At 43.8% G+C, this 25,266-nt stretch overlaps 2 protein-coding genes across 9 annotated transcripts in view; one reads left to right on the top strand and one right to left on the bottom strand.

Annotated features, from left to right (window-relative positions):
* SDCBP (syndecan binding protein) overlaps nucleotides 1–11,578 on the top strand; it is a 32,449-nt gene extending 20,871 nt beyond the window's left edge. For 2 of the 3 annotated variants that reach the window (XM_068983327.1, XM_068983330.1), the window contains 7 exons: nucleotides 1,485–1,563; nucleotides 2,784–2,893; nucleotides 5,567–5,728; nucleotides 7,348–7,523; nucleotides 8,759–8,930; nucleotides 9,625–9,716; nucleotides 10,499–11,578. In XM_068983327.1, coding sequence (XP_068839428.1) covers nucleotides 1,485–1,563; nucleotides 2,784–2,893; nucleotides 5,567–5,728; nucleotides 7,348–7,523; nucleotides 8,759–8,930; nucleotides 9,625–9,716; nucleotides 10,499–10,553 — 846 coding nt within the window. In that variant the 3' untranslated portion in view covers nucleotides 10,554–11,578. The remainder of the gene's footprint in view (nucleotides 1–1,484; nucleotides 1,564–2,783; nucleotides 2,894–5,566; nucleotides 5,729–7,347; nucleotides 7,524–8,758; nucleotides 8,931–9,624; nucleotides 9,717–10,498) is intronic. The other variant, XM_068983328.1, reaches the window with a different exon arrangement.
* Nucleotides 11,579–12,167: 589 nt separating this feature from the next.
* The window catches only part of NSMAF (neutral sphingomyelinase activation associated factor), a 65,623-nt gene continuing 52,524 nt past the window's right edge, over nucleotides 12,168–25,266 (bottom strand). For 3 of the 6 annotated variants that reach the window (XM_068983848.1, XM_068983847.1, XM_068983846.1), the window contains exons 20-30: nucleotides 24,409–24,572; nucleotides 22,884–22,983; nucleotides 21,128–21,186; nucleotides 18,633–18,700; nucleotides 17,757–17,824; nucleotides 17,063–17,186; nucleotides 15,869–15,952; nucleotides 14,898–15,048; nucleotides 14,190–14,292; nucleotides 13,967–14,076; nucleotides 12,168–12,821 (exon numbers count right to left, since the gene is read on the bottom strand). In XM_068983848.1, the coding sequence (XP_068839949.1) occupies nucleotides 12,727–12,821; nucleotides 13,967–14,076; nucleotides 14,190–14,292; nucleotides 14,898–15,048; nucleotides 15,869–15,952; nucleotides 17,063–17,186; nucleotides 17,757–17,824; nucleotides 18,633–18,700; nucleotides 21,128–21,186; nucleotides 22,884–22,983; nucleotides 24,409–24,572 (1,126 nt within the window). In that variant the 3' untranslated portion in view covers nucleotides 12,168–12,726. Of the gene's footprint in view, nucleotides 12,822–13,966; nucleotides 14,080–14,183; nucleotides 14,456–14,897; nucleotides 15,049–15,868; nucleotides 15,953–17,062; nucleotides 17,187–17,756; nucleotides 17,825–18,632; nucleotides 18,701–21,127; nucleotides 21,187–22,883; nucleotides 22,993–24,408; nucleotides 24,573–25,266 lie in introns of those variants that run through there. The other 3 variants (XM_068983844.1, XM_068983849.1, XM_068983845.1) reach the window with 3 other exon arrangements.

A 25,266-nucleotide genomic window follows, 5' to 3' on the forward strand; every position in this document is an offset into this window, starting at 1 on the left:
AATAACAGACCACCTGACCTGCCTCCTGAGAAATCTCTATGCAAGTCAAGAAGCAACAGTTAGAACAGTTAGAACATGGAATAACAGACTGGTTCCAAATTGAGAAAGGAGTACAGCAAAACTGTATATTGTCACCCTGCTTATTGAACTTCTATGCAGAGTACATCATGAGAAATACTGGACTGGATGAAGCACAAGCTGGAATCAAGATTGCTGGGAGAAATACCAATAACCTCAGATATGCTGATGACACCACCCTTATGGCAGAAAGTGAAGAAGAACTAAAGAGCCTCTTGATGAAAGTGAAAGAGGAGAGTGTGAAAGTTGGCTTAAAGTCAACATTCAGAAAACTAAGATCATGGCATCTGGTCCCATCACTTCATGGCAAATAGGTGGGGAAACAATGGAAACCGTGACAGACTTTATTTTGAGGGGCTCCAAAATCACTGCAGATGGTGACTGTAGCCTTGAAATTAAAAGACACTTGCTCCTGGGAAAAAAAAACCTATGACCAACCTATATAGCATATTAAAAAGCAGAGAAATTACTTTGCCAGCAAAAGTCTGTCTAGTTGCAGCTATGGTTTTTCCAGTAGTCAGTTATGGATGTGAGAGTTGTAATATAAAGAAAGCTGAGCACCGAAGAATTGAAGCTTTTGAACTGTGGTGTTGGAGAAGACTCTTGAGAGTCCCTTGGATTGCAAGGAGATCAAACCAGTCCATCCTAAAGGAAATTAGTCCTGAATATTCATTGGAAGGACTGATGTTGAAGCTGAAACACCTATACTTTGGCCACTTGATGCGAAGAACTGACTCATTGGAAAAGACCCTGGTGTTAGGAAAGATTAAAGGTGGGAGGAGAAGGGGACGACAGGATGAGATGGTTGGATGGCATCACCGACTCAATGGACATGAGTTTGAGAAAACTCCTGGAGTTGGTGATGGACAGGGAAGCCTGGTGTGCTGCAGTCCATGGGGTCACAAAGAGTCGGACACAACCGAGCAACTGAATTGACTGACTGAACACCTTATACTTGGTAAAACGTAGATGAACATTTCATTGGGATATGCTGAAATGGCAAAATAAATATTAGCAACTTAAGTATTTAAATTTTTAAGTGTTCTCCTGATATATACTTAGGTAAATATGGTTAAGCTTTTTTCTTTAGGTAAAGAAGGTACTTTTACTTAGACTAAAGTGTAACTATCATTTCTTAATGCATTGTGAAAATATTTGCAGTAGCACTATGAAATATTAGTTATATGGAGAATGGTGTTTAGTTTTTTAAATAGTGTTAAATATTTATATTTTTTATTTTTCTTTCAAAATGTATTGCTAAAGTGTTTGCAATTAGAATTTCCTAATAAAAGTAAAGGGTTTTAGGGTTTTTTTTAATTACTGGATTTAAGTTATATGAGAAGTCTTTTTAAGTGAGTCTCTATAGAGTATTGTTAGAATTCTTTCTTTTTTTTTTTTTTCCTTAGGCTCAGACTGCCTTTTCTGCAAACCCTGCCAACCCAGCGATTTTATCTGAAGCCTCTGCCCCCGTCTCTCAAGATGGAAGTAGGTTTATTCTTTGGGTTCCTTCTCCTTGAACAGAGATACCTGTTAAGCCGCCTTTTACTAAAATAGAGAATCCAGAATATATATATTTTTTAACATATACAGCATGAAATTGGCTGTTAAAGCTCTAGTAGTAAGTTTATTTCAAAACAACCTTTTAATCAAGAAAGTGAACTGTGACTATGAAAGTATGTTTATGACTTTATGAAAATTGTTACTTAAATTTCACCCTTTGCAAGTCCTTGACTCACTGAACTGTCCCCTGCCTTAGGGCTGTGGGGACTGATAGCGTTCTCCTTTAGGGGAACTTTCCAAATCCTGGAGTCTCTACTCTGACTCCATACCCTTCTCCTTTGTTCCTTTTCCTTCTAAATTCATAGGAATTCAGGACAGAACTCTTAAATAATATGACTTCAGATACAAAAGGTGTGGCAGTCTCAGTGGGAGGGGAGTTGGCAGAGAATGGATGCATGTATGTGTATGGCTGAGTCCCTTTGCTGTCCACTGCAACCACTACAACATTGTTAATCAGCTCTACTCCAGTATAAAGTGAAAAAAAAAAAATGTTTTTTTTAAATACAAGAGGAGTGTTAAATAGGTTTTTATGGCCTGTCGTCTTATAACATTGTTTCCTTTGGAAAATCCATAACTCACATAAAGAGCTTTTGGAAATAGTATCTAACTCTACTGTTCAGTTAAATACTGTTAATATTTAAATGTACTGTTTCAAAGATTTCATTGCTGTGTATTCTTAAACTGATATGATAATAAATTTACAAGCTTTTTTTTCCCTCACAGTTCATTTTTTTGGGTACATTTTATAGCTGTGTTTACTGAATGAATTAAAATGTAGCTGATTTGAAGTGTACATTTTGGTCAGTTGTTCTTAAGTGGAGAATCAGTGGTATGTGTAGAAAATTCCTAATAGGTTTAAGAGAAAGAAAAGGCAAGATAACTTAGAAAAATTATTTCTTAGTCTTGAGTATTTAGAAGTCTGAGGTTTCAGTTAAAATGTCTTCATACTTTCACTTTTATTTTTCTGTTTTCCATTTCTAATTGTCATTACAGAGAAAGGGGTTTTCCAGATTACTAATTTAAATTCATCCTAGATTTTATAAAATAAATGTGATTTTTAAAAATACAAGTAAAAGTCCATAATAACAATGTTTTTTTTAAATATTCTACTAATTTTTTTTCTCTACTCATTCATTTGTTATTAGATCTCTATCCTAAGCTATATCCTGAGCTCTCTCAGTACATGGGCCTGAGTTTAAATGAAGAAGAAATTCGTGCAAATATGGCCTTGGTCCCTGGAGCACCAAGTCATGGGGTATGTATAATGTAATTCGTTCTGAATTATATAAAATCATACTTTACACAGAGATATAAGCTAACTCGTCTTTGTGGCAAACTCACTAATTTATAGCCTTAGCATTGATCTCTTCTCAGGATTGCCTTCTAGGTGTTGCTTTTTACACAGTCTGCTTCCTTCTGTGCTGTTACCACTTTTCTGATTTATTAGGAGTTAAAGATTCAGGTGCCTTTAACTGGTACATTCTCCTTTGTCTTCTGCATTTAGTTACAGACCTAGTGACTCTGCTTCTGGTGTGTTTCTTGTATTCATGTTATTCACTGTAGGCTTGCTGTAGCCCTGTCCATGATTTATACCTCTAACCTAGATGTTACACTTGGCTCTTCTTCCAGTAACTCCTCTAGTAACTTGTTATATCAATGAATGCTGAGCTACTGCTAACTTTATCATTCTGAAATTCAGGTCTGTTATCGTTTTTTTGCTCATAATCTTTTTAAGTTTAAAGCTTCTTACAGTTTGACCCCAAATTCTTGGCTTAAATATAGTGTGTCTCAGTCTTTTGTTAAGATTGTTGCTATAAGACTGTAATACCTTACAGTACTTGTCATAGGTAAATATATAACTTCATGAAGACAGCTTTTATGTCTCTGTTGTTGCCATGACTCCCATGCTTAGTACAGTACCTGGCTTTCAATTTATTCACCAAATATTTATTGAAAACTTGCTTACATCAGTCAGGGTCCAGGTGGAACAACAGAAATCACAAAGAATTTTAACAGAGATAACAAGAAATCAGAGAGGTGGAAGAATTGAAAAAAGCAAAAGCGGAACCCAGAAAGCTGCTTCTCCTAGAACTGGGGCATACAGGATGGGGGTTACAGTTCGCAGAGTCGACAGTGTTGGTGGAGGAGCCCCGTGAGCTGGGCCTCAGGGGAGGGGCCCCTGTGATGGGTGCTGGTACCTCTGGGGGCTGCAGGGAGGCTGTTCTGCCAGTGTCTGGAATCTGGAGACTGGAGTCACCTGCTGCCAGCAGCATGAAGGGCTGGCCCCAGGCAGTACTGGCAGGAGCAGGAAGCAGACAGGAAGGGGCAGGCCCTGGCACCTCCCCCTCGAGAGGGGTCCTGACCAGAAAGCCATGGCAGAAGAGGGCTCACCACAGAGGGTGGGCTTGGAAGGCACGGACAGTCTGTGACGCTTGCTGGCCTCTCTTCTCTTCAGTGTGCCCACAGGCTTCTTTCTTCACATTTCTTCACATTTGTTGATGCGCAACAAATATTTTCTGGTAAGGGAACCATAGTAAGTACGTTCAGCTTTACTAGCCAGTATATACAGAGACCTTGAGAGGCTTTCGGGCAGAAATGAGCTTGAGAGGCCTGAGAGACAGGACCTCGGTGAGGGCAGGTAAGACAATGTGGCGGCAGATGCACTGGGGGGTGACACTGGCAGGGCTGTCAGGCCAGGTAGTCTGCGGCCTTGTGGACAGGGTAAGGGGTTGGGGGTCTGAGTTGTGGGATTAACAAAAGGGTTTCAAGTGCTTGCTGTGTGGAGGGCAAATAGAAGGGCAAGAGTAGATGGTGGTCATAGTAGCCTTAGCAGGAGGGAGCAGTGGTCATGTGTTGGTCATATGGATCATGGTAAGAACACCGAGTAAGCACTTAACTGTACTTGCTGGGAAAAAATTCTTTTCCAAAAGTTATACTCCAAAGCTCCTCCCTTTTGTCCTGTGTTTCAGCTAAACTAAATTCATTTGCTCAATTTTTTCTATCCCATTGCCTGATTTTTATGCTTTTATAGCTGTAATCATTGAATTTTTGTAATTCTTCAAAAGTTGTATTTTCTGGTATTGTGCTTGATTTGTGGTATGGCTCTTTGTGTGTGTGTGGTGTCCTGGTGACTGTGATTCTGAACGGAGACATTGGCAGCCTGTGTGTGTGCGGCTGAGGTTTCTCTCCCCCATCATGCCTGCTCTGAGCATCACGGTGTCAGACCAGAGCTTTTCATGACAGGTTCCGGTTAAGGCGCCTTGGTAACAAATATGCTCTTCCCTCATTTTCTTTGGTAGAGGAAAGGGTCCACTTAAAACACTAAACTCATTTTGGTCAAGAAAAAAAAACAAGGAATGTGAGGCCTGGCACCTAACAGAGTCCCTAGTACAGCTATTCTCCGTACAGTTGGTTAATCCACAGATGTTTACTAAAGGGACGAAAAATAACATTTGTCTTGTGTGTGTCAGCACTTGAACAATAGGTGCTTGTAGTCCTCGTAGTGGAGCTGTGAGGTGAGAAGTTTGCCTCTGTAATAAAAACTCTGAAAGGGTAAGTACATTGTTGAAGGCCATATAAAAGAACCCTCAGGAAGATGCTGTGTGAATTTAAAAGTAAAGTACAGCCTTTATAAAGTTAAAGGATAATATATTTGAGTTGAAAACAAGCCAGGGTACACATAAAACAAATGCCAGTGAATTCATCGGGCAACAGAGTCATTGAGTCTGCTGGAGATGGTGTCTGAGGGGGTAAGTTACCTGCAGAATTAGTTTTAAAAAACAAAATAGGGTCATTTTTGCAAAACTCATATCTGAAGGAAATAATTGGCAGATTACATTTTAGGAAACCACAACAGAATATGTTCAGTTTTGGATTTTCTCAGGGCGCGTGTTTGCGAATACTGACGTGTTACATGTGTCTTTGTCAGCAGTTGGTGGCACGGCCTTCCAGCATGGACCACATGGTGGCCCCTGTCACTGGTGGCGACACTGGGATCCGCAGAGCGGAGATCAAGCAAGGGATCCGAGAAGTCATCTTGTGTAAGGACCAAGACGGGAAGATCGGGCTCAGGCTGAAATCCATAGACAATGTAAGCGCTTTCATTACTCTTGTCTGATTAGCTGTTATGTGACCCAGTTACAATTTAAAATGTAAATCCTTTAATGAAGTGTAATGGTGCTCTCTGATCAAGACTACTTTTAATCTGCTTTTCCACGTGAGATGCTACCCTGTTCTGAAGAGGCAGAGCTGGGACTTGAGCATTACCCAAGATGAATTTTTTCTGAGTCCTTTTTCTGGAATAAAGTTCACTAGTCTGCGTGTATTATAACATAGTTCATACAAGGAGAATGCTGGCATTGAAATAGGGTAACGTGTGGAAGTTAAGACTGATAGGTGAGGGTCAGTGGTCTTGTGTATTTTTAAACTAAAAGAGGATCATGTGACTTGTAATGTGGTTTTGGGTTTGTTATTTCCATCCTTGAATTTGACTTTCATGGGGCATTTTCCAGGCAACAGTGACTTTCTAAAGTACATTACTTTACCTCTCACCTTTCCAGATGGAAGAAACGAAACCTGGTTACTCTGTGGGGAAGCACTTAGGATCACTAAGGAGGTGCTGAGTCTTTACCCTGATTTGTGGGTTTCCAAGTTAATTTATTGGGCTTCTTTTCAGTCTTTGGTCTCATAGCTCAGCGCATCCAGCTTTTGCATGTAGAAGATGTGGCGCCTGGCGGAAGATGTTTGAGGCCAGTCCCGGGCCCCACCTGCCTCCCCAGAGGCTGAGGGCATTGTGTCTTTGCACACTTGTGGCTTGTGTGAGACCCTCATTGAGTGTGCTGCTCTGGGATGCTCGCACTTCACTGCCCTCTCTACATCCTAGAGAGAGACCACACTCTCCCCAGCTCCACCCCTGCAGCAGTTATCCTTGCAGTGGTTTGTCCAGTGGCCGAAGCTTGTAGGTGTGGCCACTCTGCTGGGTGCTGCCCTCAAGTACAGGATACGCAGCACCGAATCTGAGGCAGCTCAGGACGGAGAAGGGGTGCAACCTGTGGTTGCTTTCATCTCTTACCTGGCACATGCCTTTTATACTTGGCTTGTTTATAGTGTTCAGCATCTGAAATTTAGTTTACATGAGTAAAAATATCCTGTGGGTTTAGTTCTCAGTTACCTGTACTTGAGTTCTCTGTATTTACCTCGTAGATTTTTAAGAACGGGGGTTGTATTCCGTGTACCCACCTTTTTAGGCTGTTTAATAGTAGTGATTATGTGTAATTTAGCAAGCGGGTAAAGGAATTCTTCACTCAAAAGGTAAGCTTCTGACCTTAACCTATCACTTTTCTTAAATGAAACTTCCAACACTTTACTGTCTTTCCCCCTAAATAATGACCAGGTGCAGTAATACCTGTTTGGTATTCTATCAGACTCATGGAACCTTACATTTCTTACAGTAATCTGACTTTATTTTCCTTAGTTTTTTTATTCCAAGGTAGAGGGGGTGATGGAAGTTGGTCAGGTGAGTCATGATGTGAGCTAGAAATTACCACTCAGATCTTCCTGTTGCCTTGATAGCATTTTCAGTTTCCTTCTTGGGAGTAATGAAACACACTTGTGTAGTTTTCCCTTTTTTAAAAAAAAATTACCAGAGTAGCTGCCTAAACAGTTGGTTCCTGATTTTCCAGCACTTACTTAGTGATTTCCATCCTCCAGGGTATATTTGTTCAGCTTGTCCAGGCCAATTCTCCATCCTCCCTGGTGGGCCTGCGGTTTGGGGACCAGGTACTGCAGATAAACGGCGAGAACTGTGCTGGCTGGAGCTCGGACCGGGCGCACAAGGTGCTCAAACAGGCTTTCGGAGAGAAGATCACCATGACCATTCGGGACAGGTGAGCCAACTAAACGCCACATGTGGACATTCAGGACTAGTTTTCCATTTTCTTAGGGTTTTGAGATTCTGGAAATACAGCATTTTGTTGCAGAAAATAATCAAATGTTATTGATTAGTTTTATATTTATACTGTTGTAGTTCTGTGTTGCTTTCACTTTCTTACATAGTTTGACTTTTTAAAAACAGTATTCTGGTTTTGCATACACCTTATTTCAGAGCTTACAGAAGTTTGTCCTTTGAGAAGTTCCTTTCCTGTCTTAATCAGTTTCTCTGGAAAATGAAAGGTAACAGCAACAAGTGTCTGGACTTTGCCCCTGGTTTCCTGCTCAGAGTGGATACATGGGGGCCTAGCAGTTCCCAAAACCCAGCCTGGCCTTCTGGGTGGCTGAGGCTCGAGTGCTTGGTGGGAGCATCATCTTTAGCTCGTTTATAATGGAACTTGTGGTACCTGTGCTGTGGACACCACCACCTTCTTGGCCACGCAGGGGTTGAGGGGCAGACCTTGCAACACATTTTTAGCTTTGGCATTTTTGTTCAGATCGGTTCAACTGGCTTTTATCTACCTTTGTGTTTTCGCTTTGAATAATACATGGTAGGTATTAAGTAAACATTTTGCAGACAAATGGCACTTTTGCTCTTATGTGAGCAAAGTTTCAAAAAGTAACTTGGATCACCAGGAAGACATGGCTGCTGTGAACTTTATAATGTAAAATTCGTATTTATTTTGCACATGAAACATGTGCAGTAACAGGTTGTCAGTGCTCAGAGTGGATGCCATCTTTCTGAAGCTCCTCCCTTTCTAAGGGACTGGGAGCTTCCGTCTTACTGCTGCAGCAGCAAAAATACCTTTGTAAAGTTTTCAAAATCAAGATGTGAGAAATATTACAAAGGTTCTAAGTATTTCCTAAGAAAAATTAAGCTCCAGGAAATACTAAAAAGTTAATTCATTTTTAACACTGATTTTTGTTCAAATGTAATGTTAATGTAAAGGAAAAAGCACATTGATAAACTGCATGAAGCATTGTGTTAATTCTTTGATTCTTAAAAGAAGGAAATCTTGATTAGTCCAGCCATAATGGAGAGAATTTTTAAACTTTTACACAAGATGTACATACCAAGTCAAATAGTTTTGAAATAATTTATGGTAACAAAGTATCCAGTACAACATAATGGAAATCCATTGACATGTTTACCTTGGAATTACAATTTTAATTGAAACTGTTATGCTCACAGGCCCTTTGAACGGACAATTACCATGCATAAGGACAGTACTGGACACGTTGGCTTTGTTTTTAAAAATGGAAAAATCACATCCATTGTGAAAGACAGTTCTGCAGCTAGAAACGGTCTTCTCACGGAACATAACATCTGTGAGGTCAACGGACAGAACGTCATCGGACTGAAGGTCAGAGCAGAACTTACGTCATGTTGTTTAGTTTTGGAAGTCTCTTTTTCATTTGTCTGTTGGGGTGGTGCTGTTAGTGACCAAAATGGAGACATTCTTTGTCGCGCTGGCTGTGCCCTCATGTTACATCTAGAATTGTGGCCTCTGTACCGGGGGTTAGGGTGAGATCTCTGAAGTCCCTTGAACTAGAATTCTGTGAATACCTGGGCAGTGAAGATGTTGATGAGATCCTGAATGAATGGTTGCTTTTTTGTCCAATTGCTTTTTTCAGTCCAGGGGTTGTAGGAAAAATATGAGTAATAGTTTATGGCCAAATTAGTACTTCATTTTTATGGTTTATGCCCTCTACAAATTCCTAAATAGAACTATTTTGAGGTCTAAAGGTTTTCATTAAGAATTAATGTTAGCAGAGGGGATGTGGTAATATTGTATATGGGGGCAATTATTTAATCTCTAGAAAAAGAATGCTATGTTGGCTAATATATTCAACGTAGTTTACTTAGTTTTGTTGCCACTGATGAAGTTGTGATTCTAATGAATTAAAACTTGCTAAAGAAACTGGAAAAAATTTAAATAGTAGGAGTCAGGATTTTAGAGACATTAGCAAAACCTCAGAACATATATATTTCTTTACCAAGAATAACTTAGTTTTATATTTAATAGAGCCTCTCAGAATTTTCATTGTTTTCCACAGGACTCTCAAATTGCAGACATATTGTCCACAGCTGGAAATATAGTGACTATTACAATCATGCCTGCTTTTATCTTTGAACACATTATTAAACGGTAAGTAGAGAATTCTTTGACTTCATTCTGTGCGCATGTGATTTCATAGAGGCTCTGTACTTTAATTCTCAAGCTTCTCAAACCTTTGGTTCTTTAGTGGATGACATTGGCATTATTCAGAAATTTGAAGTATTTAAATTATTTACATTTTGGAAGTCCTCAGGAGTGAGGGCTGGAAGCTGAGGAGAAAGATAAAAACAGGGGTGGCTGGGGCTGTCTGCACGGTAGCATCTTATATTCTGTCCTGGCTCAGCCAGCACAGTCCTTTCAGTATCTACATGAAAGATAAATGATATTTAAAACATTAAAAGATGTAACTCCTGTAATGGAATGTTTGTTTACCCAGAAGCTGGAATAGAATGCAGCTAGCTCCTTTTGGGGGTTGTTGTGGGGAGAATTGTCAGGACTAATCCATGAAGAGCTCACTTGTCTTAAATCAGTGATAGCCTCCCCACCCCATCCCACCCCCACCAAAAAAAAAAAAAACCCACACATATTTCCCTCTAGTTCATAGCATTAATAGCATTGTCTTTTTTAACCATTCAGCCTTAACATACAAGGATTGAAGGACTTACCTGTATCTTACTGGCCAGGATAGATAGCTTATTTGCAATCAGCTAGATTACCTGAGACCCTTAGAGCTGAACTCATTAAAAAACCTGCTCTATTCCCACTTGATGCTAACAGTACTGAGTTTGAATTAGAGTTTTCTTGAATCATTGTAGCAATTTTGAAAAAAGAAACCCAACCCTCAGTATCTAATAAAAGTAACTGTCTTGTAGGATGGCGCCAAGCATTATGAAAAGCTTGATGGATCACACCATTCCTGAGGTTTAGAAGTCACGGCACAGTGGAAACTTCCCGGAAGTTCTTCCGTTTACGTCTTGGGCAACTGACCTTTCTATTATGCACATGAAGCTTTCTAGGAGCCAGCGAGCATATGCTGCATGAGGACTTCCTGTCTTACAGTAGGGCTGGGGATCTTACTGTTCGATCCAGTGTATCTTGTTCAGACATCAAGATAGTTGTAGCCTTACCCTGGTTTTACAGTTGAAAAGACTTTTACAGACTAGCTTCTTTACTGGAAACCTGATGCTTTCACAAGCCTTGTGAGTAGGATGACTGCGACAGGCTCAGCTCTGTTAGAAGCGTCACCTTGATAGAGAGCAGTGCTTAGTTCTGTGCTGTGTTTGCATTTTTACTGTGTCACCATAGTGCATTTAGAATTATTTTCCTTCAGTTCTGTAACACCAGCTAAGTAACACTGGTTTCATTCCATGTAAGCATTATTAGACAGTGTGTAGCTGCAAGAGACTTATTGATTGTCATTACATTTTATCTACCTTCACTTAATACGCTTAAACTGTCGCCTTAACTAAGTTAAGCATCTAGAATAAAAGCCAAAATGTAATGATTGCTGCCTTCCTAAACCCAGACGCAGTTCTGCATTCACCTGAGATGTACACTAGCCCTGCGCAGTCTTGACAGTACATCCCAAGCTAGCACAGCTGCTGACTTGCATTTGAGATTTTCTAGTCTTTCCTTGTGTAAAATGGGAACTTCTTTCTTCTAAAAGTAACTGATATCACTTTTTGAGAAATGAAGCACTATATATTTAATGTAAAAATTCTTGTACTAAATAGAATGAACCTTGACTCCTCTTTTCATGTGTAGATTAAGTGGGCTAAGACCTGATTGTGGCATTTACACAGTATGTAACCTAGCTGCCCCAGGACGGTCTTAGGACACTGTCCTGGTCATATGTTCCATTTCCTGCCTCTTCCCTGCTCACAGAATGACACATTATCCTGATTTTTTTCCATCTCTTTGGCTTATGCCTATTCTATTTTAATTAAAAATGTATAAATAAAGTTAAGTTCTAGTCTGTCTGTCATTGCATCATTTGAAAATGTCAGGCTTGTAGGAGGGTCCTCTCCCAGAGTGGCCAACACCCAGGAGCCTGGGGCAAGCCTTCTATGCTGAGACGCCCTGCGTGTCCAGAGAAGTACCTTCAGCCTGGAAGCCCAGACACACTGGAGGCCGAGCAGTGGGGCCTCAACGAGCCTATCGATTCTCCTGGCGACACCCAAGCCATGTTTAACATTCAGGATACACCAGTGGTTTTTAAATAACAGAAAAATCTTACCTCGCATGCTTTCTGTGGTTCAGAGGTTGAATACAAAATAATTAGTGCTACTGATTCATGGCTTATCTTGTGTGGAATTCAGAAAAGCCAACCAACTCAGCTTTTTCAGCGATGTTCTTCCTCGTTATCTGTCTGGACTTGGCTCTGAAGATAGTTCCAGAAGTACAGGGTTACATAGTACTAAGGATGGTTTTCTAGAAGGATCGACATTTGAAGTACCTAGTAGTTTGTGCTAAGTCATTTAAATAAAGAAAATGAGAATTTCATTACAGAAAAATATTTTTAATGTCATAGAAAAGATGAGCATTTAACAGCCATAATGAAATAAACCGTTCCTATACACAGTAAACTGTTATAAGAACTGCTAATCCTTGCCCAGGTTCTCAGAATCTGGGGCCAGCAGGTTATAGAAAGTGACCACTCCATGAAAACACACATCCCCAATCCAGCAGGCATGCCGCAAGTGTGTCAATTAGATAGGGTGACTTGGCAACAGCGGAGAATACTCAGGTTTTCTTGCAAAGTCCTTAAACTGTTCAGTGCTTTCGGGAGGTCGCCCCCAGCTGGTTTAGTTATCTTTCAGCTGCTCGCTCTCACCCAGACTTGCTTTCTGATCGTCAGCACCCTGGGACAACCGCCTGCCTCACAGATGTTCCTTCCCCAAATCTCCCACGTCTTCATCCGCCTTAGAGGATGACAACTAACAGCTTTCAATGAAGTCACCATGATTTATAAAGTCTAAAACCACAAATTTCTCATGTGGTGAAATTTGTAATTACTATAATTGCACATTCACCAATTCCTTTAAAAGTTTGGTTTAAAAGTACATTAAATAGAGTTCAAAAACATTCAAGGAAAAGGCACTTAATACTGCAACTTCCAGAACATAATTTGTCTGTCTTCCCCTCCTGTGATGACGTTGCTACACTGTTCGTTCATCCACATACATGTCACGGCACCTGCGAGGAGAGAGACGCGGTTAGGGGTGAGCTGCCCAGCTGGCACCACGTCGTCTTGTCCTATGAAGCAATCTTTGCCTGAACTCAAGTGCTTAGGACAAGGAACTTGGGAAGACTAGGAAACCATGTAGATGTAATGCTACAGCCAAAACAGCTGGGAATCACAGATGTGTAACGGTACAAATACTACACCTACAGCAAGTTAGGAATCAGATGAGAGGGACGAGTGGGGAACTGGTGTGAGAGTGCTGATTTCCGTTTCTATCAGGTGAGCGGAGGAAGGCAGGCATAGACCTCACTTGAATGTACAATGTTGAAATAACCACACACAACAGTGACAATGGGAAGAGGGTGGAGGTGGGCTGTCAACAGTTACTTGTAAACATCTACACAACAATTCACTGTCCTCCAAATGCTCAAAGGGAAAACATGGAAATGTAAGAAAACTTAAGAAGCCAACAGGCAGAAGGACACAGACATACACAAGAACACATCCTTGGGTAATAGACACCAGGTCACCAGCTGGAGAAGTCCTCCAAGGAGGGGACCTGGGAGGTGGAAGCCACTGGGAGCAAGACTGTTTTCTCTGTAATTTGTTACTTTCTTTTTCTTGGTGACAAGGCATGCAGGATCTTGGTTCAATGCCTGGACCAGGCATTGAACCTGTGCCCCATGTGGCAGAACCACCAAGTCCTAACCACTGGACGCCAGGGAAGTTGCCTGTTTTTTAAAAACTTTTGGGTCTTAGTTGCAGCATGTGGGCTCTAATTCCCTGACCAGGAATCGAACCTGGGCCCTCTGCGTTCTCTTAGCCACCGAACCACTAAGAAAGTTGCTTTTTTATATATATAATACAATAAAAACTGTATGCATGTGTTAAAATCTACACCTTTTACTTTTTTGTCCTCTCTATGTAGAAGTTAATGTAAAAACTTTCCATTTTGGAGTCAAATGTCTGCCACCACAGATCTAAATCCTGAAAGAACCAAGAGATTCAGGTGGCCAGGCTGGCCAGGATCTGGAGGGGAATGTTCACAGCACAGAGGCCCCGGGGGCTTGTAACCTGAGAAGAGCGTGGCCACTGGTGGGAAAGGAGGGGCTGGAGCACGTAGGGAGAAGAGGCAGGTCAGCAGCAGACAGCTTACCCGCGTGGCCCTGGATCCTCTTGCTGACCCTTCCCCCGAGGAGGTCCCAGACGAGCAGCTCCCCAGACTGACTGCCAGATACGACGGAGCTTCCATCCCAGAGAATGCACCTGCAAGAAGGATTTGGAAGTCATCCCTCGTCAGGAAGGAAGGACTAGACCAGGCCCAGTGTGGTGACTGTGAGCCTGTCTGTAGAAGTCTTCATCGTGAGTAACCCGAGTACCTCTGGGGCTCGTCCGCAGTCAGAGATGAGATGAGCATTCCTGTCTGTACGTCGATGACGTTCAGACGGCTGTCGGCTCCTGTGCTCAGGACGTGGCGACTGTCTGCAACGTGGGGCGGGACAGGGTGCAGGTTACAGCTTTAGATCATCTGAGATTTCATTTCTGAGTCCAGGAGCCCAATGTTCACATGAGTTACTTGCATTAACCAATGAGGACCATCCTCTCTGTGAAAAGCTTCTGTGTTTAAGGCACTGGCCTGATGACCCTTTGGTGTGAATTCATAAATTAATTTCTCCAGTGATTTGAGCAACTAACAAGAATATGATACAGCTTTTCTAATAGGAACACATGCCATATGCACTGTGTTCTCCCATGAAGCAGCCTTAACCCACAGGCAAAACCCCTTTTATCAGCAAATAGCATTTTTGTCGTTTAGTTGCTCAGTCATGTCTAACTATTTGTGACCCCATGGACTGTAGCCAGCCAGGCTCCTCTGTCCATGGGATTCTCCAGGCAAGAATACTGGAGTGGGTGGCCATTTCCTTCTCCAGTGGAATCTTCCTGACCCAGGGATCAAACCTGCATCTCCTGCATTGGCAGGCTGATTCTTTACCACTGAGCCTCCGGGAAAACTGTTTTTACATTCTTATTTATTTCAAAGTAGTAATTCCAGTTCCCCTGGTATCTGTATTAAAAAAGGATGCTACCTGGGCTGAAAGCACTGTCGCCTACAGTCCCCTCATGACATGGAATCTGGTGTAACAGGGTGGCCGTGGTGAGGTCCCAGATGGTCACTGTGCCTTCCTTGGTGCCTGAGGCCAGCAGTGTGCCGGCAGCGTTCAAACTGATCGTATCCACCTGGAGAAGGAAGCACATGCGGTATTCTGTCAGAACCACGGTCATGAAGCTGTGTTTCTCAGCCCGTTCTTTCAGCACCACCTATTGCGCGATGGTTCATTTACAAGTGAAATCTTCATAGGCCAGTGACTACAATGAAGTGTTAACTGGAAAACGCTGTTTGACAAAGAGCCTAAAATCGACGGACTCAGAATAGTGACTCCATGTGCGACAAGTGGCAGGGCATGCCAGGCTGCCTGAAGCACAGGGGCTCTGTGAGGATGTGGGGGGCTTGGGGGAACTGGGGGATCTCAAGGTTGGCTAAACTACATCCTGTATAAATATTCCTCAACCCTGGTTATTCTGCTGACCGTGAAGATCAGGCAACAGTTCACAGCCTAGAGGGAAGACAATACCACAGGCACAGTGCCAGAGGCAGCCGTGCCCGCGAGGAGACAGACTGAGTGAAGAGGACATGGTGCCAGCTGAGTTCTGCCCCTGCTGTGAGCACCGGGCCGTGTAGACACGTCAGTGTCCTCACACTAGACAGAATGCTCCTTCCACTTAAGGTGTCAGAAAACACATCCAGCTGCCCAAATAGTTTGAGGGTACCCATATATTCAATGTCATGCTCAGAAATTGGTCTTGTGGAAACCTGGCTGGAGGGCAGCCAATTCTCAAACAGCAAAACAGGGAAAAAGAGGCACAGTGGACTAGGAAACCCAAAGGGTCAACTTGAAGAACTGACAGCCCCCATGCTCTCCTGCAATGAGCAAAATAAAAGATGAGCAAGCCAAGAACGTGCTTCCCCCGGTGGTTTCTGCTGCGCCCAGGTACTCACGCTGACATCGTGCTCCAGCTCAGCCAGCAGCTCAAAGTGCTGTTTCCTGGCACACGGCATCTCTGCGGGGACCCCGGACCACACCTGGGATGGGACGCATTGCAGAACACTTCCTTTAAGAGCACTGCTAACACACGCAGCAAACACTCTTCTGACTGACCAACTCCCACTTAACAGCTCCCAGCAGAACGAAGCGTCTTAAGGCTGTTTCTCTGCCCCGTGCCTGCACTCTTAATTCTGCCACCCATGCTTCCTAAGGGTCCGCTGTGCCCGGGTCTGCTCCACCCCTTGCACTTACTGTTGTGACTTAAGTTCTCTGTGAACTAAAACTGAAGTGCAGAAGTGCAGTCATGTCTATTAAGGTTTCAAGTGCTCAGTCGTGTCTGACTCTTTGCAACCCCGTGGACTGCAGCCCGCCAGGCTCCTCTGTCCATGGGATTCTCCAGGCAAGAATGCTGGAGTGGGTTGCCATGCCCTTCTCCAGGGAATCTTCTCGACCCAGGGATGGAACCCACGTCTCTCATGTCTCCTGCATTGGCAGGTGTATTCTTTACCACTAGCACCACCTAGGAAGCTCCATTAAGGTTTTGAGAAAACTCAAAAAGGCAAGTTGCCAAAAAAATTTACTGACATTACATGTAGGCAAGAAAATTTACCAACAAAAGTGCCCCCTCTGGGGGAAGCAGAAATGATGAAAAACTTGAAGGAATTCTAATGGCTTGAGATTCTTGCTTTCTGTTTACATAAAAGCAGACTGGAAACCAAGGATGATGAATGTGTTGTGGTTCATGCAGCAAAGTTGTGCAAGATTTCAGAGAAAAGGCCAAGTGTGGTCCTGCGTCAGTAATGGTGACAAGTGTGTCTGTATTTTTCAACGATTCTCCACTTATTTTGATATTTTCTGATTCACTGGTCAACTGCTAGTTCCACAGTTGCATGAGCTCAGATGGGCCGCTGAGTGTTTCTCTAATGAACCACTCGACCCCTAGTGGAGCACATAGGGCAAGCTCAGGAAAACATCTTCCCACACTGCACACTAAACACACGAAGGTAATAACCTCCCGTATCCTTCCATATCACTCTCACTTTATGAAAGGCAGTGAAAAAGTGACTGAACACATCAACAGCAGGGAGGTGAATGGCTTATACTATTTATATTATCCAAACATTTTAATCTAGAAATTATATATAAACCTTCACAGTAGAGTCCCACGATGCAGAATACAGCCTGTTGTCATGCCAACAGATCTTACTAACAGCATCATCATGTCCCATTAATGTGTCCTGGCGTCTTCCAAATGCTATGGAATAAAAATAGCTAAAAGATAATGAGAATTATTAAGACAGCATTCCAGCTCAACGTTAAGATTCTTAAATACATTTTCAAGAAGCATTAGATTGTTTAATTCTACGCTCACTAAGGCCCACTGGAATTACAAATCATTTGTTCTCATGTTATCAAAACAAATACTTAAAAAGGGAATTTAAAACTAGAAATTTCTAGGTCTGGCTCATCTGTGTTTTCACCTCAATTTAAAAACTTACAGAAAGATAGAATCCAACTGGAGGAATTATTAGATTCAAACAATGTCTCACTCTTTTGTGACCCCTTAGACTATCCCACCAGACTCCTCTGTCCATGGGATTCTCCAGGCAAGAATACTGGAGTGGGTTGCCATTCCCTTCTCCAGGGGATCCTCCTGGACCAGGGACTGAACTCACATCTCCTGCATTGCAGGCGGATTCTTTGCCACTGAGCTGCCAAATAATCACATTCAAATCCAACCATCCTCATCCGTTCCCTTTTGAAAACAGTTAGGGAGTCCGCGCTCCCCTCCAGAGGTAGCTACGCGGCGTGAGGAGTTAGGGAGGGCCCGCAGATACATACATGTTATTATCCCAGGAAGAGCTTATGACAGTGGCGTCTCCTGGTAAAAGTAAACAGGATGATAAAGCCTGAAATACAAGTGACTCACCATTAATAATTTACAAAAATTAAATGACTCCTTAATGTGATAAAACTATCTGACAAGTTCCCCCCAAATTTAATCCCCAATTCTGGTTATGTTGGCCTTCCTCATATTCATGAAGTTTCTCTTCATTTGGCTAATTCCAGATGCCTCATTTCCTCCCAAAGGTAGAAAAGTGAAAGTGTGTTGAGTGTGCAAGGACCTAGCGTGATGGTTCTCAGGGGTTCCAGGCGCCCTCACTGCCCTGGGCTGAGGGACCCCTACTTACATCAGAGTCTGTGGGGTGCAGGTAGGGACTGTCTTCAAGAATCCCAACACCCACTTTGGGTTACAGACTCAGGTGGGGAAGGAAAACTTCCAAAATCTTTAGGGAATTTCAAAATCTTTTGGATGCTTTACATCAACAATAAAAAGTGTGTGTGCCTTTTTTTTTTTCAGAAGAACTGACTTTCTAGTATTAAATATCAACTTAGAAATGCATTAAAAGTTATATAAGTAGCACATATACATTTAGTCTGACAGTTCCAAAAAAGGCATGATCTGTAGAGAATTCTACTGGATAGCAATGTAAGCTTTCTAGGCTACAAATAAAACCACAATAACATGAGAAAGAGGTAACCTGAAAAAATTCCTAATTTACAAGGCATCTACCTAAGGCATTCTGTAGCTACCACACAGAAATAAACCCAATTATCTGGGAAGAAACAAATGTCACGTGTGTGTGTGTGTATAGCAAACTGCTCCATGAATTTCCACCATAACACTGATGCAAAATGGAAATGAACTCAACTCACCATATTTGAGAATGATATGCTTCTCTGTAGCATCCTGGATTCCTTGGAAAACATCTTCAAGGTGGAATCTAATTTAACAACAACAAAACAAATGCATCAGAAAGGTTTCCTGACCCTTAGACAGGACCAGCACACGTCAAGGTAATGGGCAAGGTGACCAAGGGCTGGGTCCCACGAGGACTCTCTAGTCTGTGAAGTTCTATGACCTATGGCGCCATGACAAGGAGGTCAACTCAGAGCCATGACCAAAGGCAGAGTTAAACCTAATAACTGATAAGACTCTAAAGTTACACATGAGGAAAAGAGGAAAATATTAAAGAAAACCAAAAGATCTTGGCAATGTAAGGTTTGTTTTTGTTTTTTTTAAGTAGCCACATTATAGAGTGATGTACTGCTGGCTTCCCAGGTGGCTCAGTGGTAAAGAATCTGCCTGCCAATGCAGGAGACCCCAGTTTGATCCCTGGGTTGGGAAGATCCTCTGGAGGAGGAAATGGCAACCCACTCCAGTATCCTTGTCTGGAGAATTTCATGGACAGAAGGGTCTGGCGGGCTACAGTCCATGGGGGTCACAAGGAGTCAGACACGACCGACCGACTAAACAGCAAGCCTAGTGCTGCATTAGCATTTACGGAGGAGAAACACTAACTTTCTAAATAATAAACTGGGGATTAAAATGCCCAAGCTTTTTAATCTTCTTGCTTAACAGAAGCTTTAGAAGTGCATCAAGGTGACCTCTTAAATAAGATTGCAAATTGCAACGTGCTCCAAACACCCATATTTGAAATATGCAACAATATGTTTTCTAACTTGAAAACATACAACAGAATAAATAAAAGGTGAGATGAGCTTTAAATCATTTCTTCTTTATAGCACAATCTAATATTTCAACCTACTTTTTGCCAACACCAACATGCAGAAGTGTGCTGGGTATCAGACAGAAAACTGTCAGCTAGCCTGGCACGTAAAGATGCTTTCTCAACATCAGAGGATCCCCCTCGTACTGGGGGTTACCACGCCAGAGGCTGCTGCAAGTGGGTCTCCCAGATAATGGGATCGCCCATGGGGTCACCCACATGCACACACACTGTACCTCTGAGGAAGAGCTGCAACTACGGGGTGACCATCAGGGTACATGTAAGTCAGTAATACACGCGGAAATATAAATGCACACAGATCAGCAATATAAGCTATTAACAGTGAAGAAACAAACAGAAAATAACAAAAGCTTTTGATTAGAAAGAATGTTGGCAGGTTCACAAAGAAGCCATAGGCTTCATAAGCCTCAGAGGTTTAAAGCCTTGAGGCCTGTAAAACTCACGGTTTACAAGGTCAGACAAGTACGAGGAACTGAAGGATTTAACAAACCAACCCAGCTAAGAATGCAGGCTTTCCTATGAGATAAGGGTTTTTGTCTGGTGTAATGACGGCGGACATGGGGCACGGGAACCCTGGCCGGGCGTGCCGGCTTCCTCCCATGAGTATCACCGTCTGGCTGCCCCCAGCGTGGGCCGTGCACACTGCAGGCGCACTCCCTCTGGTCCACCGTAGGGTCCTGTTCTGGGCTTTGTGGAAATCCTGTTTTATGAAATCCAAGGTCGTATTTGACAGAAAACGGAATGACATGCCAAGGAATGAAAGCCATGGTCCCAGGATCTCAGACCAGCAGCTCTGACCTACTGGAGCGCAGCATCTGGCCTCAGCTTAATGGATGAAAAACAGAATTTCCTATGATGAAGAATGAAGCACAGGTAGGCGGTCACTTACAACCACGAGCTCTGTCCAAACCAGGCGTCTCAAAGTCCAGGCAGGGCAGCTAAGCTCTTCCCCTCTCATCTCCTATCCCTCCTGAGCACCTGCCACACTTCAAATGGGATGCAGACGAGACATGTGTCAGTTAATGGCATGTCGTGTAGACTGCCAAGAAAAGCAATGCTGTGGCTAGCAGGAAAAGCCCAAGGCTGAGCCCCTTTTTAGGATGGAAACAGTGAAGTTCTAGTGTGTCATTAAGATATAGTTACAAGACTATATCAGCCAGCCAGTGCAGGGCTTCTGCAGGATTTTGACAATGTACAAGCACATTAACAGTGTTTGAATTAGATTTTTGAACTCAACCCTACAATCAACACCTAATCAAAAAATCGAATTCATACACTATACCCCGAGTGACCGAGTGGAAAACAATCGCACGTTTGCCTTCTCATGTGCTGCTGTGCTGCCTCTGGTCAAGCCCTCGCCCCCCAGGGAAGGACAGGCCCACCACACACACTCTTGCTGCCCTGCCCCTGAAAATTCTAGGAACCTTATCAGCAATAGAAAGGCGTTTTCCACTGTTGTTTTTGGGAAATTAACAATGAAATTTTATGTATTATACCACAAACTAACTGCCCTTTTACATGCAGGTGACACAAGCAGGCACAGCCTTGGACTGAGAGACGACGGGACAATGGGATGCTTGATGACTCAAGACAACCCACCTTTCAGGTAGGAAAACACACCTTGTGAGGTTGTGAAGATAGACGACCCATTGCGGGACACGGCTATTCCAGTGACTGCCCTGTCGGAAAACAAAGTGTCGTGAATTACCATCAACCATGTGCTTGGATGCCGGCGTCCTACAAAAGGCCCTGATTTGAATCCAAATTCCTGTGACTTTTCTTCACAGCATGTCTGCTGGACCCATCCCACCTTCCACAAAGCATTAGCAAGTCATGGCTCGGCAATTTCTAATTCTGTTCTGGCAAAGCCTATGGCTGGAAAACACCCCCACTCATAGCTCCCAGGCCACCCTGCGCGAAGGCTGCCCCACGACTGCCCACTAGACAACCAGTGACGCTCGCTGACCACCACGGAAATGCTTCCGTGCAGTCACTTCACTTGCTTGGTCACTTAGCATCTGTCCCATGATGATGCTGTTGTCTGGTCCTGAGAAGGGCTGGGACCCGGGACCCTCTGCTGCAATGCCCGCACCTGGACAAACGTCTCCTCCAACAACAAAATGCAAAGAAACTATAAAGGACTGAAAATAACTGCGTGCCTGGGCAGCTGGAGCAAATTATGGACAAGAAGATAGAAAAAGATTTTTTTTTTAATGTGATGCTAGTTCTGAAGAGCTGGGAGCAAAAGCAGGGGACTGCACATGTGCCCTGCACACAGCACCCAAGGGGTGGACCAACCACCACATGTGCCACCCCTCTGGCCCGACCCCTGGATCCACCCCTACCCTCACCCCAGTCGAGGAACCAGCTCGCCCCTCCTCGTGGAGCGGGCAAGGGAACGGGGCTGTTTGTTCCTGCTCCCTCTGCTGCAGCCGGAGCCCCAGCAAAGCCTCGCCAGAATTTCCTGTCTGGCCTCTGATCAACGTCTACAGATCAAGGGGGTCAAGAAGCCAGGTCAGTATCAGTGCCAGCAGGTCCTCTTCAAGGTTCCCTCTTCATGGCCTCAGGTGTCGAGGCCCCTTTCTACCTGCTGTTTAGAGAGGGTGGTGAGGAACAGCCAGTGTTACAAGGAATAAGGGGGAACACAGGTTTCTTTGCAGGAGGCCATGCTCTGATTGGGGGCTGTGGATTGGACGGGGACAGGCCTGTTCCATTCCACCCATAACCAGGTGTACATGGCATCAAATGTCAGACAGGGCATCGGGGCCCCTGGAGCAAGACGTGGGGCCTCCTCCCAGCCTGAGTTTTCTTCTCTGGAGCAGGACGGGTCAGCGAGGTCAGTGCTTCCCAACCTTCCCACCGAGTCCATCACCACCCCTGCAGACAGGGGCCTCGGATACTCATGACCCCTCTGGGGCCAAAGCAAGCCTGATTTGAGGGAGGGCATTAAAAAAAAATTCTTATGAACTTTGCAACGCTCTCTCTCTCCATGAATGCACACACGTTTTTCATTTTTTAAAAAGGACACATTTTCCCAGATGATAACAGTAAATGTGCCACATGGGGGAGATATATCCCGTTTCTCAAGAACTTCACACCATCAGACTCGAGGGCTGTGAGCCTGTCTGAGGAGCGCCCAGCCACCTGCCATCAGCAGATCCACCTGTGCTCTAGAACAATCGATGGCCGAAACGACACACACCCACCTTCCGTGCCACACTGACCCCGGGTGGCTGGTCCCTGTGGATGGTGTAGGGGGATAAAACCCAACCAAGACAACTTTGAATGACGACGGCCCCCCGTGACTCAGCGTAACCCGGCTTCACCCCAGGCTGAGACCCCACCGTGCGCCCGGCCAGTGCAGAGATGTTCTTACTCCTTGTGGATTCTGTGTTGCTCCTGGGGCTCTAGCCGGGTGATGTTACTCCAAGCCAGGGTTCTGCTCTCTTCTGTCAGGTCTTCAAAAGACTCTTCGCCTGGAGAGACTACATTAAATTGCAACTCAGTTGGTCAACTAAGCTTCTAACCAGCACTGGAGACAAGCGTCAGAGTCTTAAAAATTTCCATTAAAATCAAACAACTAAGAGAGCAAAACACCCACTGAAAAAGAACTACTTTGAAATGCACTTGTTAGATAGCTCCATGTTAGCCAAGGGAAAAAGAATAAGGTGTATAATCTAAATAAAACATCATCTGAAGATTACGAAGTGTCTTTGACTGCTAAAGTCTTTGTGCACTTTTAGCAATGTCTGCAGAGTTTTCACTCAACCCTGAAGCTGGGAACTTCAGGAAACATGGCACTGAATAACCATTTCCTTGTCAGCAATCTTTTCAAAAACCTGCCAGTTCCCTAACAACACTGCATGGTTTTGGTTTTGGTTTTGAGCAGGAGAAAGAAGAGATGAAACCAGCCACTACCACTCTCCTGGGCTGGACTAGCTAAGCCATCCCTTTGCTTCTGTTTTGAGAAGGGCTGGAACAATTTTGCTTTTGAGAAAAATCCCCATGGATGGGTCTGGTGATTAAGCTGAGCATGGGTTCAAGGGCATCACGAGATAATCCCATGGTCTTCATGACTCAGCCCGTGGAGCTTTCTCTCTCGGGTCACAAGACTGCGGGCAGCTGGACCACCGAGCTGAGCAGGTCCCAAGTGTATGGCCTGAGGAGCCTGGACGTGCCAGGCTGTAGAACTGTGCCAGGCTGTGCCAGAATGTGGAACTGGGAGATGACAAGCAGTCCAACCACTCGGCTTCCAAGGTCCACGCAGGGTCGGATTCCTGGGAACCTGGGGGTCTGAGGCCGCTTTATGTGAAATGTACAACGTGGATAACTGGATGAAGGAACTCATTCTTTCTTCCCTTTCTAAATACCAGTCGTGAAAACAGGGTCAAGTTCATTTTACCACCTGGCACAGATGCTCTGTAAATGTCTGTCAAATAACTGAATAAAAAACCAGAATCGAATAAACAGAGCACCCTGCACTGAAGATCTGTACGTGGGAGTGGAAAAATAGGGATGTTGGAAGTCATTCCTGGGACAGGGCTAGGTGACACTGTTAACAACAGCCACAGCCAGGACGGATCAACATGAAAACATGAATGGCTAGGAATCAGAGACCAACTTGGAAAACAACAGAAAAGAAAGAACATAACCGCAACAAATGCTCCCAGGCTGCATTAAATGACCAGAAACTACAAGTGAGTTAATTTCCTTTACACAGTTAAACAAAACAACACAAAGAGGTCTGTTTGTAGGAGCAACTCAGTGAGACAGTAAAACAGAATCATCTCTAAGCTGTTCAGGGTTCATAACTCGTCTCTTCTCTAGAACCTGCAGAAAACGGCTTAATCAAGAAAGAAACAGAAGGTGCTCATGTTGTTTCTTCTCTTTACAAGATTTACCTGGAGAATCTGCCGTGGAGGCATTGTAACTGGAGGGCTGGGACAAGCTTTTAAACTTTGGGGTGATCCTTCGAGGATGGGGTGTCACAAAGAGCTGTCTGGGTGTCTGTCCAAACTCTAAGATCTGGGTGAGCATGGCAACCTTCTCGTCAGGATCCTCGATGCTTTAGGACAGAACACAAACCCTGTGGTGACCACTGGGGTCAAGCTCCCTGAATGCATGCATTTCAAATAATTCAGATCAACAGGAGAGAGATTAACCCTCAAACAGTAACAGCAACTATATGCTAGAACTGTCTAGACTGTATTGTTTATTTGTTGTTTAGTTGCTAAGCCGTGTCTGACTCTCTGTGACCCCATGACTGTAGCCCACCAGGCTCCTCTGTCCATGGAATTCTCCAGGCAAGAATACTGGAGTGGGTAGCCATCCCCTCCCCTCCAGGGGATTTTCCCATTCCAGAGACGGAACCTGCATCTCCTGTGCTGGTAGGTGGGTTCTTTACCACTGAGCCACCAGGGAAGGCCCCCAGACCATATGACATGTCTTTAATTTCTGAGGCTCAGTATTTTATATAATGGTAAAAGCGGGCTATATAATTCACTGTAACATTCCCATGCCTTTATATCCTCAGAGAACTGCATTCATCATTTAGACACAGAGCTCATTTGTGGCTCAAGTAGAAAATTCCTTAAGTGAAGTCGCTCAGTCGTGTCCGACTCTTTGCGACCCCATGGACTGTAGCCTACCAGGCTCCTCTGTCCATGGAATTTTCCAGGCAAGAGTACTAAAGTGGGGTGCCACTTCCTTCTCCAGAGGATCTTCCCAACCCAGGGACTGAACCTGGGTCTCCTGCATTG

The sequence above is a fragment of the Capricornis sumatraensis genome, chromosome 11 (genome assembly GCF_032405125.1).
Source record: "Capricornis sumatraensis isolate serow.1 chromosome 11, serow.2, whole genome shotgun sequence".
NCBI classification, from domain to species: Eukaryota; Metazoa; Chordata; class Mammalia; order Artiodactyla; family Bovidae; genus Capricornis; species Capricornis sumatraensis.